Source organism: Myiozetetes cayanensis, unplaced genomic scaffold (genome assembly GCF_022539395.1).
Source record: "Myiozetetes cayanensis isolate MyiCay16 unplaced genomic scaffold, myiCay2020 scf17, whole genome shotgun sequence".
NCBI lineage: Eukaryota > Metazoa > Chordata > Aves > Passeriformes > Tyrannidae > Myiozetetes > Myiozetetes cayanensis.
In genome coordinates this window covers 7,700,931-7,717,310 of record NW_026087378.1, presented here as the reverse complement: position 1 = coordinate 7,717,310, position 16,380 = coordinate 7,700,931, and the positions used below count along the sequence as shown (strand labels likewise).

Below are 16,380 nucleotides of genomic sequence, written 5' to 3'. Positions count from 1 at the left end.
AGGCAGCAAAGGGTCTCCAAGCGATGCAGCACGTCGGAGACTCGACTGCTCTGGGCCCCTCCTTTGTCACTGCCGATGGAATTGTATTTGATAGAAGGAAAAAAATGGAGACAAGGCACAAGCAAACATCAAACATATCGATTTTGCAAGTAAATCACCTGCTCTGGCCTCAGTGTGCGACTGCACAGAGGCAAGAGAAGGGAGCAACCTCTCATGCTGGGTGTGATAAGGCAGATGAAAGGGCATTTAGAAATAATTTTCTCTTGTGTAAATAAAAGACTGGCAAATTTTGGGCTAGGGTTGAAATTTTTAAGTCTGCTGCTCCTCCCTCTTCCTTATTTTTTCACCTTAAAAATAACAGAAAGGCTACACATCTATACACAGGTTATGGCTCTGAGAGAGCTCTCATGGTCAAGATGAGTACAAGTTACCACTCAGCACCACTAAAACCTCTTTTCTCCTCAAGAAGTAATTAGGTATTAGGATTAAACAGACAATATTTTAAAAAATACACCACAATTTTCAATACTGATTAAAAGTTCATGCCCTTCCCAGCTGCTGTATCTTTCCAAGGGCTTTAGTGTACACATCCATAGACCTCCAGTCACCCCAATCTTCCAGATTAATGACACCTCCATTTCCAGAGGAAAAGCTACAGGAAAAAAAAAGCAGTTTGCTTTAAGAACCTCTGAGGCCTTTTGTATCTATCCTAAAGAAATGAAAAAGGACACAAGTCAGTTCCTTTCCTCTGCGGATCACCTCTAAGGCTTGTTTAAATCTCCATCTGCTAAACCCGAGCCAAAGCACTGTCAGGAAAAGTCACATTTCAGCACAGGCTGCTCTGCTCTTTTTCTGCAACCAGAAAATGCAGACATGACGTTTTTCCTAAGTGTTCAATATTACAAGACAGAATATAAATATCACAAAACAAGTTAAGTATCTTTCTAACACCAGGGTAAATGATCAAATACACTTGAAAACAGGAACAACAGAGCCAAGGCTTCAGTCATAGAGAAGATAAAGTTATACAATGATCCGGGAGTGAAGTCATTATGAAAAATGAGGGTTGGAAAAGGCTGACACAAACCTAAAATACAGCAGTAATAAATACTTCATCTGACTAGCAATCTGTTTAAACTTAGCAGTGACAGAAAGCTGCCTTCCGCTCCAGCAGGAGAGCCCTGATGGAGACAGAGGCTGACATCTAGTGTCTACCAGACCCGAGCAGCGAGCCGAGAGAAGGTGCCCAACACCAGGACAAGGACGGCGAGCACCACTGCGGTGACACATCACCAGGGCAGGCAGAAGCCGCCTGCGAGCAGGCAGAGCTCCTCACACAGCCACAGGACCACAAGCGAAAAGAGCACTTCCAAGGGTGAAGCACGTATAGCGGCACGGGAATGAGTAGGGGCAAACAGGAAAGGCTGTGCTGCAAGGACAAACCCACGTTTTCTGACTGTGAAGGGAAATGCAGAGCTCCACACACAGCCAAGGGTTTATAAACTGGTTCACCAGAACTGGAGGTGGTCAGACCACCTCTGTGCTCTCTACCCTGACACACTGACAGGCTTCACCCTTCTGAGAAGGATCAGCTGGATGTGTCTGTGTCTGGTGCATTAATGATGACTGTCACACTGCGTGATGGCCCCTACTGTGTGTGAGCTGCACATTTCTCTCCCTTCCACAGTAAGCAGTGTGGCTAGGGAAGGAAGTCCCTAAATTTAAGAGGGACATTAAACAGTAATGCCTGCTTTGCAGAAGGGACTGAACTGTAAAACAGACAGAAGAGCAGGGCTGCTCAACCTCTAGTCAGTGCAGAAGCTCTTACCTGGCAGTAGCTGGTGGTCGGTTCATCATCAGAAGTGGAATTCTTCTCTTCTTCCATGCTGTGCCCTGGACTCTCTGCCTCCCTCCTCTGTGAAGGGTGGAGCCAGGTGATGCTTTCAGACTCCTGCCCCTCTGTATCTCCATCTTCCATACTATCAGCAACCCCGTTCTCCCTGCTTATCTCTTCTCCTTTCCCAAGCTCGTTTTGGCTCAAGGAAGAACTGGGCACAACTGGATTACCAAACTCCTTCTTATGCAGTAGCTGCCTCTGAGCCTGCTTCAGGCTCTTCTGGTAAACCTCCAGCTGACACAAGATGACTTTGGTGTACTGGTTAGGGTCCACCCCTTTGGGGCAGAAGGGGATGCCCCAGTAATAGTGCACTGTGTCTCTCGCCTCCTCCTGTTTGTGCCTCTCCTCTGCCGCAGTCAGCAAGCAAAGATCCGGGGTACTGTCGGACACCTCGTTCTGATCTGGCTGCTCTGTGGAAACAGAGACCTTGGCAGTGTGCCTGGGCTGGGAAGTGTGTTTGGTACCTGCCCCGCCACTGCTTCTCCTGGGGCTCTCACACTGTTCTGTGGTCCTGCTCTTCCAGAGCGTGGCTGAGCTCCCGGCACCTGCTTCTCCCACAGAATGGCCAGTGCAAGGCAGGAGCTGCTCTTTTGGTTTGTGGTCTGTTGCTTCTGAGGAGCTGGAGGGGCTTGTGAACAGTCTGCGAGGTGTCAGTCGCCAGGAGCCTGAAGCCACCCTGCCAAAGGTGGGACTCAATGAGATGAAGTCCTCTCCGAGAGTTCTCGGTAACATGTTACTTGAATCACTTTTTGCTGGTGAGGAAGACTTTTCACTTGACCTTGTCACAGGCTGGCCCTTCCCCGGAGACACGATTATGCTGGATGCTAGTGAGTTTTCAATGATTTCCTGGCTTAACCTCCTCAACACTACCAGGGGGCTCCGGGCGACATCCAACTGTCCGCTCCCATCAGCTCTGGAGCTCTGTGAATGGGAGCTGCACTCAGAGCGAGGGGTGCCAGGGCAAAGTGCCAGACCTCCCAGGGTCTCAGAGCCTTCTTTCTCGGCGGGCTGGCTTTGGCCTCGCACGCCCAGCGCTTCCTCTGACAACTGAGGAGTCGCATCAGAGGAGTCTGAGGGCTGACAGCTCTGAAAAACAAAATGTTGGCTCTTCTAGAGGTGTGTTTTCTATTAGCACAGTACACCAAGGTCTCCCACAGCATGCTGGCAGCCATCATGCTGACTGCAGATGCCTCCACCCCTGCGTACCCCAAAACAGCTGAGATTGAACTTCACATGTCCCTCTCACTATGAACAGTCCAGAGCAACTCCTCTGTGACTGCTCCAGTTTGTGCTGGAAATCACTAGGCCCCCCCAGTAAAACCTTCTTTTGTGCAGTGTGGCAAAGCAAGTACAGAAAGTAGTGCTGCTGAAGAACCCTAGTAAGGCTCTTCACAGAAGCGCACTTACACTAAGGCTCTCAGCAATGGCCTTCCTCAAGAGCTCCTCCTCTTCCTCTTCCTGAGAGTTCACTTGTCTGGCTTCTTGCTCACTCATTTTCAGGGCCAGTGCAAACTGTTCCTCTTCACTCATCTCTACAGCAGAAGAAATAGGATAATGTCAAGTCGCAGCTGCAGCTGTATGTAAACACCCAACATATATCCAACATGTTGGGAGAAATGCGTAAGGGTCCCACCTCCCCAGGAGGAATGCAGAGCAAAACACCTAAACTTCGGCTTTCCTAAAAAGGTGAGGCAAAACTGAGCAGGCAACAATAAATGAGGAAGGTAACGCAGGTCAGGAACTTGAGTTCAGGTTTCTACAGCAATCTAAGCTCCCATTCCCTGGGTATATTATCTGCAACGTGATATTTTATTTGGCATCAAACAACACACTCTGCAGGTGCCGAATGCACGTTCAAAGAGAGAGGAAAAGATTTCCAAAGTGTGCTCATTTTTATATCAGACAGACTGAGCAGCAAGGCAGGATAAACAACACATCTTCTTTAAGACACTTTTTTACTAACCAGTAGCACATCTCAGTGCCTTCTGACACACAGATACCTGCAATACCACAGGAGACCTACCCAAGAGAAAAAGAGCTACATGTTGTTCACCCTGAGCTGCAGGTGGAAAGCTCTGTGGAGTATAATGTTACTTGCTTGGTGGTATTATAGAGAATCCTTCACATGCATACATCCCCCTTCTGCTCACATCACCACTCCACTGCATCACTAAGTCAGTCATGCATGGGAAACAGGTTTCCTACAGTTGTAACTGCTATTTCAGCAGAAAATTTCTTCCTGAAATACTCCTCGCTCAAATCAAACCAAAAGCCTGGACTGGCTATTTAGAAACAAAGCAGTTAGTTACTTTGGAAACATTATTTACTTAGATTCAATCCAACACTTCCACTATGCTTAAAATATACAACGCCTGCAGAATGGAGTGCAGCTTGAAAAACAACTCAACAGCACTCTCAGGAGCTGAAAAATACATCTTCTCACTTGAAACAAATTGACAGATTTCCTTCAGAACCCGCTCCCTCCTCCAGGCAGAACCCTGCACGCGCCATCTCATGCATGAACCAAAGGCTCGCGCTCTCTGACGGGCTACAGCATCTTTAAGACATGTCACTGAACAGAGAGGCCGCCCAAGCACAAAACATGCCTTCACTGCAGCCAGCTTTGAAGACAGACCTTTCCCTGGAATCAGCATTCAGAACTTGCAGGCTCACATTTTCTATCCCATCCTCTTCCTACCAGCTGCCTCCCAAACGCAGCAGCACAGCCACCCTGGAAGCAGCTGGGAACCGCTCTGGCCGTAGCACAGTCCGTGCATGACGGCACGGCTGCAACGAGGAGCATTCACGGAGCAGCTGGCTCTGCTCTGCCCTTCCCCCAGCTCCTGGCTGATGGCAGCCCTGTGCTCCCCCACCCAAGCAGGATCTGAAGCATTTTTGGACTGCTCTGATTACTCGCAGATTCCTTTATGTGTCCTACTAAATCAGCACTTAGCTTCAGGTTGTTGGTTTGGGGGTGGGGGGGTAATTCCTTTTAAAATTAAGAAAGAGGTTGAAGGGAAGGCAGACTGCAGCGCTCTCAGGGCTCGTGGGGATCTTTTGTCCTTGGACAAAGTCGTTCTATGATGTTACAGCCAAGAGGGACCAGGGCAACAAAAAAAGCATCCTTTAATGGAAAGCGGACGACAGTCCAGTGTATGGAAAATGATCCCATCCCCAAGAACAACAGCAATACACAGAATTGCACAGAATCAATTAGGTTGGAAAAGACCTCAGAGATTACAGAGTATAACCTTTGACCGATCAACACCTTGTCAACTAAACCACAGCACTAAGTGCCACATCCAGTCTTTTCTGTTTTCACAATACCAAACACCTTCCAAGCATTTGGAAAGTCTGTGTTAATTTGTTTCCCTGCCCAATCCATCACAGCAATCAGGCCAGATCCTAATACTGATTCCAAACTCCGACATGGGCACGAAAACCAGTGCACGTGATCGGCATCCCACAACACACGACTTTCCACGTGCTTCAACAGGGGCCTGAGTGTTCGCCAGTTCAGGCTATCAACATCCATGAAGCTTAATAAAAAGAAACATTTTTTGGCGAGCTACTGCTGTACATTTTGTTTTCTTCTCCCTCTCTGGCACAGCAATTTCCCCTCTGGGGACAGGGAATGTGCCAGACAAATGCTGCCTCTGGCAAAGAAACCAGTGACAAACAAGATGCACTTAGTGCACGTTCCAGTTGAGTAGGTACTCCGGAGACAGGGAAATCTCGAGTTTAAATCCACCTGGCATTACGGTGGGAGAGCAAAGAGCAGCTCTGCTCATGTCTTCCAGTAGACCAGACCTGCTTTAAGCTGAGCTGACGGTATTTCGTGCTCCAGGACTGATCACTTCTCAGCACCGTGTGTTTTATTAAACTTGATGCTGATTGCACTGGTCATAATTGATGATTAGAAACGCAGAGTGCTGCGTTAGCCCCCGACTGGTGTGTGCAAACAGACCCGGGGAGCGAACTCGGAGCGTGTGACGGAGACGAGCCGTGCTCCCAGAGCATACCAGAGGGGCAGGAGCTCCCACAGCCCCCGGGAAGAATGATCCCCCTCCATCTGGACCACCCTGCTCAGCTCACACTCATCGCTCGTCTCACAGGAGCCCATTCCTGTGAGGAACTACCGGCACTTCCAGCTGGGAACTCCGCATCTCACACTCCAAAATCCACTCGTCACATGTCCATCCCAACGCAGCATGAAATCCCAGCGCCTCTCTGGAGACCAGGGCATCCAAGACACCCACAGATGGGAAGGAGGGGTCAGAGAGAAACTGTTTTTAAGATACTGCAGCCCTAAACAAATTAAACCATTTCAGAGCCTTTTTAAATGCTAATACGGCAATTTGTGAAGCGATTTATGTTCCATTTTGACATTTGCAAAGTGAATTAGATGCAAAACCCCACTAGTTGTAGTTCTAACACTTACTAATAAGAGATTTACTCAAAAATAACAGAAACGCAGGATCCCAGTATTTCCACATAACCAAAGAGCAATTACAGTAAAAACATTCAAATGTGCTTTAAAGCATAGACTTCCTCCGGAAAAAGAGAGAGACTTCTTTATGTTTTGTATTTCCATTTATCCTGTCAGGATGAAACGTCACAGATATATTTTAGTTATGGCTCTAGGTTAAAATGAATAAAACCACAACAAAGCAAAAATGGGAGGATATGCTTTATAACCAGAGCCTGCCAATATCCGAAATTTTCCAGTTTTGAGGAGAAAGAACTTGCTCTACCCGGAAGCACCGAATCTTTACAAAAGACCAATTTGCCTCGCAACTCAAAGAATTTATTTAAAGACACTGAGAAAAATAATTACTACTTCAAATCTTAATTTGCCTAAAAGCAAACACCAAAAGTCTAATTATAGCTTCCCATAAATGAGAACAGCCCCACGATCACACGCGCTTAAACAAGCGTCCTGCTCTCCAACCAAGCAGCGCCGGCACCCCCAAACTCAGACGTGCACACTAAGCAACAGAAAATTGCAGCTTTTGCCCCAGGAAAAGAAAAACTATTATCAATAATTTCAGCATCTAGACACACAGCAGAACTCCTCTGCTATGCAGTGGCTGGAGAGCTGGCTCTGTCTCCCATGGATTTTCTGGAGCACACTGAACACCTTTCTCACAGCACCAGCTCCTAAAACCCTGCACACTCAATGATGCAACGAGGATATCCAACTTCAGCAGCTCCCTGTTCTTAGCACCATATGTTTGGTCACATTTTATTGGCTTCTCCAAGGGGGGTTTTAGCTTTTATTTGGTGTTCTGCTTCCTTTGGGAGAAAAAGAAGAAGAAGAAAAAGAACTCTTCCCCCATTTCTGACTTTTGTTGTCTTACTTGTTCGACACAGATACGCTCAGTGGGCTTCAGCTCCCACAAAGAGCTGGGCTGTTCTGTGCTATGGCCTTAGGCCTCTATTAAAAACAATTTAATTCACACAAGCCCTGTGAGGACTGACAAGCCCAACTGCTGCTGCTGGCAGAGCACTGGTGTGCTCCATTTTGTTCAGTGATTGCTTTGGGTTTTGCAGGAGACAGCATCTCTCCCATTCTAAAACATCCTAAATTTCACATGCTGGATGGACCAACTACTGCCTTGCAGAGCATAGGAACACGAGCAGGGACCTGGGGCCTGGCTGCTGTAACAAGTGGGGCTGTACCAGGAGCACAGGCAATCTGGCTACGCTCAGTAGTCCCTTCTGCCTGTACATCCCTAGCATTCAGAATATAAACAGGAGCACCCCAGTCTGTTCCCTTTAGGATCTATTCATAGACCTATTGTCCAGGAATGCATTTAATCTCTTATTAAAGCTGCTGATACTGACCCCTGTGACACAAACTTCCAGGAGTTACTCCATGCTGTGTGAAGCGTTACTGTCCTTCACCTGTTTCAAACACATCTATCTCCTGCTATTTCCACCAATGCACCCTGGATATAGGAGCTTGTAAACAATGGCTCTGTGCTCAGCTGAGGCACCGCCCTCCTCATAGGAACTTTGATCCCACCTTCCTCTCCTAGCAAAGCAGCCTCAGGCCTTCCAGTCTCTCCCCATAGGGCAGCTGCTCCATCCCCTTCATGGTTTGGGCTGCCCTTCTCCGGATGTACCGCCATGGCCTTGCGATGCAGAGACCAGAACTGCACACATGGCTGTGACAGGGATGTCATATATGTCATATATGAAAAATGACATCACCCAAATCTCTGGTTCTTAACACCCTTCCTCACGATGTCCAATGCTGCCAGTGCTCCGGTTGCCCACACAGCACAACCTGACAATTTCAGAGGACTGTCAGCTGTGACTCAGATCTTCCCTGAGTGGCAGCTGCCAGGTCAGAGCATCCTGATGTTTCAGGGACAGGCAGCAGCAGAGGGGCCTGAACGTAAAAGCATTTTGTGACTAACAGTATTTTCGGATCGGCTTCAGCCAGTTTTGAAACCTGGTGAGGTATCAACACCCTCCCACACTTATTCTGGAAGTGCACTAGTCCATGCACACACTGCTCAGGGAAAAAACAAGTGACAGTGTGCCTATTCAGACAAGCAAAATTTACCCCTGTCTTCTCTGAAAGCTCTGCATCCCCAGCCACATCACAGCCTTTCTGCAAGGGAAATAATCTCTAACACAAACAGCAGAAGCTGCTCAGCACCAGACAACTTCCCCAGCCCCACAGTCGAGACCTACGTGCAATTTTTCTTTTAGTAGCAAACTTGGTTTGATCCAGCTGCTGTTTTGTTCTCTTCTTCTGCAATCCACTCTCTTCCTTTGACTCCTGCTGTAATAGAAAAAAACATGGTGAGTGCATGCAATATGTAAGAAATACTACCAGCCCCCTCCCCCCAACTAGTCAGACACAAACACTGGTTCAAGAACAAGCCTCTATTTGTGTGAAATTTGAATTTCAAACATAATTCAAACACATTCTGTAACTATTAAAAGCTGTGTGATAAGCATAACGAGCAAAAAGAGTTACAGACTGACATAAACAGAGAAGTAGGAGAGACAATAGACTTCATGCCAGTCACCACCATGCACTGCACCTGCTACCCACGATTTTAGAGAGAATTTGTCTGGCCTTGCTAAAACATTGATATTTGTAAGCACTCAAAACAGAACCTTTTTACAAGCGAGCATCAAACACCTGTAAGCCAGGAACGTTTCCTGCCATGCAGCTTCTAGTAACAATGCCAAGACAACTTCAGGTGATCAAAACTAGGATCCCTACCCATTTTTGGAGACCCATGCTAATGCACCCTGAGGGCAGGGGAGCCATATGTATTTCCTCCTCATGCCCATCTCTCATTGTATTCATAGAATTACAGAACGGTTTGGGTTGAAAGGGACATTAAATATCATCTCGTTCCAACTCCCTGCCATGGGCAGGGACACCTTCCACTAGACCAGGTTGCTCAGAGCCCCATCCAACCAGGTCTTGAATACTTCCAGGGATGGGGCAGCCACAGCTTCTCTGGGCAGTATTGCCACAAGTGTTTTGTTTATGAAACTTGAATACTTGGGGAATTTGGTGTCTCGGGCCTCCCTGGAACAATATCCCCACAAACAACCTACACGTGTGCTGCTTTAAGCACAGGGACTGCACCAGGACTGGGCACGGGCATAAATGACACACATTTATGCAAGCTGCTGTCCTAACAGCTTAAGCGAGGCTGCACACATTAGTGAAGGCTGGCACTGGATCCTTTCCAATTTGTCTCTCTAAATCAGGTAGGATTAGAATCAAACCCAGTGTTTCAGGCCAGGAGGGGCTTTGCACCACTCCCTCTGCAGCTGCAGTGAGTTTTGCTTTCTGTGAGACACACATTGGCCACACGCTTGTGCCTCATTCCACCTCCTGTACCTGGACAGGGGTTCAAGGGGGAGGGCATGTGGCTTGGGCTACTTTAACACAAACAGAGGCATTGATTATTTTCAAGTGTCATCAATTTCTTTTGTCCTTTGTTCATGTTTCTGAGCCTGTGAAGTCCTCTGGACTGCACCTCTGTGCTGAATTTTGTTTCAGACATCTCCAGCTTTAGTGTTATCTGTAGATTTTATTAATCTATATACACCACTTGCTCCCTCTTACAGATCATTAATGAGGATGTTAAAACACACACAGACCTAATATTGATCCTCTTGGCCTCAGCCTTACATCTCCCCCAGATGAGCCTCCCTTCTCTTCATCACCAGCTCTTGCCGACAGTCTTTTAGCAGGATTTCAATGCAGGAATGTTACTATCTAGACCAAATTGAATTATTTATCTAACTAAGATTTTTGCAAGACACACTATTAAGTGGTTTCCTGAAATCCTACTACATTACAGCTTCTACATGCCCTCGTACCTACACCACTCCTCACCTCACTGACTTAAAAATCATCTCACAACACAGCAGCAATCATACTTGGCAAGTTCACACACACTCATGCTTGTACCTAAGGGTTTTTCCTATGACTGATTCCTTCTCTTCCCTAGCTAGCCTGGTTTGGGTGCCCCCTTTCTAAGATCTGCCACTGTGTCTTCAAAAAATGCTTCACATCCAGAGTTTCTCTTGCAAGGAGATGATGCCAAGCTCACATCTAGGAGGTGAAATCCCCTCTTCCTGGGTCCTGGCATATTGCCCTTCTCCACAGTGTTCCATAAGCCAATGGGATGTCCTACTCCAAAGTGCCCACCTTGGTCTGCAGCAATAGCCTCCCACTGACATCACAAGCAGATCACACCTGAGGGAGTGGGGAATGGTCTGTGGGATTGCACCAGGATCACACTAGGATTATATGCTGGAGGAGGTTAAGCAACAGCTCTCCCACTCTCCCCTAAAGCCCTGTCTAACTGTGCTAAACCCACCCCAGCTTAAGACAGGGGCAATTTAATCCTAGCAGGCTCTGTAAATCCCCGGCTCTTCTCTCCAGGCATCAATCTTCCCCTCATCACTCTTGCACTTGCAGGAAGGTCAACCCTCATCTGCAGCTCTCTTCCAGGGCACGGATGTGATTTATGAGCACACCAAACTTTCCACGGCTGCAAGTGCCTGCTCTGTGCACTGAGACGAACACTTACAACACACACCACGGGACAAGACGGGGCCCAAACCCCTCCAGGGCTCTGGAGTGGAACAGTGCACCCGGCACCGGGCGTGGTGCCCGGATCCACCGCACAGCCAAGTACGTGCCTCGGTTCCCTGTGCTGGTCCTGAAGAATCTCGACATTTACAACAGTGGCAGGAGCAAAATTATTGCAGGACACGTGTTGTACGAACCTCATACATTTGAGAAAGATGTTTAAATTGCTCGGCAGCGTTCTACCGAACAGCCACAGTACAGAGAACCGCTGAAGCAAATCCAATTAATCCTGATGGGCCAAAATATATACACACATCTCAATTCCAAGAATTCTTAAATCTTCTTTATTTTTAAACCCAGAAAATAAAACATATCTTTTAATTAGGATTTATGGCTGTTTGTACCTCTGCTGGGAGAGAGCCCCGCAGGCCCCAGAGTGCTCTGCATAAATGCAGGCATGGATGGTAGAAACCGAAGGGGCCAAAAAAATTCAGAGAAGACAACAGGGCTTGCTCTTCCTGACCCAACCTTTTAATGCTCATCTATCTACAAGGATAATAGGAACTCAGGGGGCCACTCAACCAACTGCCTTTCTAATAAGATCACTAGTCCAAAAATAATCTTAATCAATTAAAATATTCCCAAACTGCAGCCAATACTCTTAGTTACAAGGTCATCTCCAACACACAGCTTCCAAGGGAAACTAATTATTATAGCAGAGGTGAGGTAGGAACTGCACACCTCTATTCAGTGCCAGCCTAGAGAGAATCTCTCCTCCTTTGCCGTCCATTCAAGGCACAACAGCCAGAAGGAACCCAAATTCTTTTCCTGTGTGTCAGGTTCTGCATTTTAATTTACAATGCTCTCTTATGAGCAATTTCACTGCCAGCATTGTACACCAATCAAGAAATAGACAGGTTTTCAAAGTTCCCTACACATTTAGTGGAAGGCAGCCACTATTCTTCTTCCTTATTTTTTTAGCCTGCTTGGTTTCACCAGATAGCAGGAAATCAAACTCCCATTTTAAAAACGCTTTTTGCACATACTTAAGAGAACCTGACTCTGCCAGCAGAAACAGATACATCTCCAGTCACTCCTAAAAGCCCGTAAATGGAAGCCAGTAGCCAGCATCCCACATCCTGCTCCCTCAAATCCGCATCATAAACCACAGAAATCAGCTTCTACTGACTCAGGGAAGGAAAGGCTATAGCAGAATGTCTCCATCACTAATGGTGCAGACTGCAAAGTCAAAAGGTCTGGGTAATTTTACTGCTCAACAGCAGTTGGGACCATCTAACAACAGGGCACAGCCAAACACCACACGTCCTGCATGGGAAATACGCAGATGAAAACGAGACTAATTTATTTTTAAAAACCAATTAGATGTTGGAAGTGCAATGTTTGGCTCTAGCCAAGGCTGCTGCTGAAATTAATATCACACCCTACTTTATTAGTCTCTGACTTCAGTTCAGAATCTGTTTCAGCTTTGCTGTCTTTCAGCTCATTAGAACAAACCTGCTGGAATCGGAGACTGGAACAACAAGACACAATGGGGCTCACGCCAGACATGCAGTTCCTGAGACACAGAGGGAGGACTCTGTAGGGAAAAGGGCTTTCATCGGGCTGTGAGGAGCCTGAATTCAGATCAATCTGATTTTTGAGGAGTGATGGCAGCAGAGCCATGGAGCCTTCCCAAGAGCCAACTCACACCACATTGTCCTCTGGGAACTGGAGGCACCAGGTCCCTCAGCACCAGCAGAGCCCATGGGGACAGCAGGGCACTGCAGAGATTACTCCCATGTGGCTCTGCTTCACTTGGATGGTCAGTGGTGTGAGCTGGTGTCCTGGTTTTAGCTGAGATTGAGTTACTTTTATTCCCAGTAGCTGGTGCAGTGCTGTGGTTTGGATTTAGTGGAAATAATGCTGATAACACACTGATGGTTCTTTGGTGCCAAGCAGTGCTTACTATAAATCAAGGACTCTTCATTTTCCTGTGCTCTGACAGTGAGCAGGTGTGCAAGAAGCTGGGAGGAACTGGCCAAAGGGATATTCCATTCCACAGAACATCATGTCCAGCACATAAACTGGGGGAAATTGGCTGGGAGCCACCGATCACTGCTCAGGGACAGGTTGGGCATCAGTCAGTGAGTGGTGAGCAATGGTACTGTGCATCACTTGTTTCTCTTGGGTTTTACTCATAGAATCACAGAATGGTTTGGGTTAGAAGGGACCTTAAAGATCATTTCTTTCCAATGCCCCTGCCATAGGCAGGGGGACACCTCCCACTAGACCAGGTTGCTCACTGCCTGGCCTTGAACACTGCCAGGGATGGGGTATCCACAGCCTCTCTGGGCATCCTGATCCAGTGCCTCACCACCCTCACAGTAAAGAATTTCTTCCACATATATAACCTAAATTTCTCCTCTTTCAGTTTGAACCCATTCCTCCTTGTCCTATCACTACGTTTTCTCATAAAAAGCAGTTCCTCTCTCCCTCCTTTTCATTACAATTATTATTGATATTATCATTAGGATAATTGGTAGTAGTATTGTGTTTTATCTTGTTTCAATTATTAAGCTGTTCTTATCTCAACCCATGAGGTTTACTTTTTTTTCCAAATTCTCCTCCCCACCACAGGGCAGGGGGTGTGGAGTGAGAAAGCAGTCATGTGGTACTTAGTTGCCAGCTGGGATTAAAGCACAACAGGCAGGCACTGCCATCCCATCTTTTTCATAGCAAGATGTCCCTCAGGCCATGCCTGGTCCTGAGGTGAGTGGTCACTGCCACAGCTGATGGAGACAGGCCAGGGTAGTGGCCAGGTATTTCAGATGATGCCTGAACACACTCCATCTGTACCAGAGCCAAAATCTAAACTGGACAATCGACACAACAGTGCTGATTTCCCTGACTGCAAGTATCTCCAGACAGGAACACTTGGGCAAAGGGATGTTCCACACCAAAGGGAAGACAAGCCACGCAGAAATAGATGGCACCATCACCCTGGAGTCTTATCATATGTTCCCCGAGGGCTGGCAGAGCTGATGGATCTGGCAGAAAGAGCTTGTGAGACTTCATGCCAAATCTGAGTGCAGGCAGGTACTCTCCAAGCTCACAAAAGATCTACATGGGAAAAACAGACCCTTCCAAAAGTTCCCACAGTGGATCAGCAGCATTTTGGGATTAAAAACAGCAAATCAGTCTAACAGGTCAGCACAACCTTTGGGCTTGGCACAACCCAAAGGTTGTGCTCACGCTTGGCCAGGCCTGATGCCAGGGAACAATCATTTTTCAGACATGGCTTCGGAAAATCTTGGGGGTCAGAACCTTTCCCAACAGCCCAATTCAAGCAAGGGGCTCATGAGACAGACCAGGAACTGCCATGCTTGGAGAGAGCACTGTTGGGGACTATTTGAAATATTTGTAAATGACCACCCATCTTCTGGTATGGGCAAGCAATTCCCTTCAGGGTTTAAACAGCCAGGGGAGACGGGAACCACTCTGCTCATTCGTCACGTCTGCGTTTTCGGAGACACAGTTTGCAAAGAAGGTCATCTCCTCTTCTTTCCACAGAGCCAGAGAGACTGTTCTTATTTTGTCCAACCCTTTCCAAAAAAAGAGAAGTCTTCCCTGAATCCAGGATTATATATAGCAGAGATCAGAAAGCCTCACGTCCAGAAAACTTCTTTCTGATGCAGCTTTGCAGATGCCACAGCACAGACATGAGCAAAGAAAGAGAACTTGGCAAAATAACATGGATGAGCTTGATAATCCAGCATGACTGAAAAATTCCTGGGAGAGGCAGTCTGCCAAAGATCATCAAAAGTGAGAAGCTGGAGGCTTTCCAGGTGCAGCTGCTACAAGATCTGCTGGTCTGGAAGCAGAACTAGGGACTTGTTCTATAGATACCTGCCAAGAGACTGCCAAGGAAGAAAGCCATCGAATCAATGATGCCCAAATTGTCCTTGTAGCTTTTGATTCATAAGGAACCATGTCCTAACAGATGCAAGATTAATTGAGAATGTATTGTTCTCTAAAATTGCTATTGATCTGAGCTTCCCACACCTCTTCTTGAACACACAACAAGGTCTTATCAGAGCAAGAACAACAGTTAGAAGGTTCAAAATTGAAATTCAGCTTGATGTACACAGAAGAGTTGAGACAGTTACAGAAGGCAGACAGTTATTTTTTTGAGATCCCAAGTAAATCACAGTTTTGCGTTTGATTTTGCAGAAAACAACACGACAGGAGACTATGGCACTGGATCTGTAAGCTGATGACTCACAGAAAGAGACTGAACTGAATAAATCCACTCATTCAACTGACTGAACTGTTGTCACTTAAACAGAACCTAATTGGCTCTTTAACGGCCTCTCTGAGCATATCCTTTTCTGTAATATGACCGATTATGCCATCAGAATTTATTGTTTATAGACAAACTTACAGAACAGTGAGAGAGCCTAACCTTTTTATAGATGTGTTTTAAGAGACGTTTGTTTCCTCTTTTTCAGATACGTGCACATTGAGATGAATAATTGCAGACAATAACAGGTCCTGATCTTTTATGTACTGCAGCAGCTCTTATAGCTGCTGATTTCTTTTTTCCTTATAGGTTTCACAATAAAGGCCAGTGATGCAGCAGACATCTGAAGTTAACTTAGCATATTGCAGAGCTAAGGGTTTAACCCCACTGAACTATTACTGCCATATGTTCCATTTCTTTCAGGGAATTTCCCAATGGGAAAGAACTCAGACAATGTGAAGAAAAAACATCCAATATCGTTTGCCCTACAGCTTCTTACTGTTTATTTCTAGTGCTTTTCCCCTCCTCACATGATAATCGCCTTATTGGAGAGCAGCACACTGCAGATGTGGGAGCAAAAGGGACTTGATTTAAGATCTACAGCTACAGAGTGAACTGAAACGCTTTTGAAAATGGTGGAATTACAAAAAGCAGCTTAGGATCCCCAATCACCAGGAAGACAGAGCAGAGCCTTAAGAGTCACACGTAAAACGTTGATTCTAATAATTTCCTCTCGTGTACCTCGCTTGTTTGAGCACAGGTTCTCAGGGCTCTGGGTTTCCCCCCGGGCAGGAGTTCCTGCGCTCATCCCAACGCCCGTGTAACCAACACAGACATTTCAATCTTTAGAGTAATGCTGATGTGTGTAATCCAACGCTAGGGATCAGGGATCTGAGCCTTGATGCCTCACCCAGGCACTCCCACACCACATTCACCTTTACACCCTACGGAGGTGGGTTACAAACTTGGATTCCTGTAATTCAGGATCAGTTTACTAGACACTGGCTGTCTCTGAGCTACTCACAAGCCTGTGTTCTGAATCATTTTCTTATCTATTTGCACATAATACAGAATCATGTTTCTAAGGTTTAGCTGGAAATC

At 46.6% G+C, this 16,380-nt stretch overlaps 1 protein-coding gene across 5 annotated transcripts in view; it reads right to left on the bottom strand.

Annotated features, from left to right (window-relative positions):
• Positions 1-16,380, bottom strand: part of UIMC1 (ubiquitin interaction motif containing 1) — a 52,489-nt gene that overhangs the window by 18,620 nt on the left and 17,489 nt on the right. For 4 of the 5 annotated variants that reach the window (XM_050311865.1, XM_050311864.1, XM_050311867.1 and 1 more), the window contains exons 3-5: positions 8,603-8,693; positions 3,305-3,429; positions 1,829-2,983 (exon numbers count right to left, since the gene is read on the bottom strand). In XM_050311865.1, the coding sequence (XP_050167822.1) occupies positions 1,829-2,983; positions 3,305-3,429; positions 8,603-8,693 (1,371 nt within the window). The remainder of the gene's footprint in view (positions 1-1,828; positions 2,984-3,304; positions 3,430-8,602; positions 8,694-16,380) is intronic. The other variant, XM_050311866.1, reaches the window with a different exon arrangement.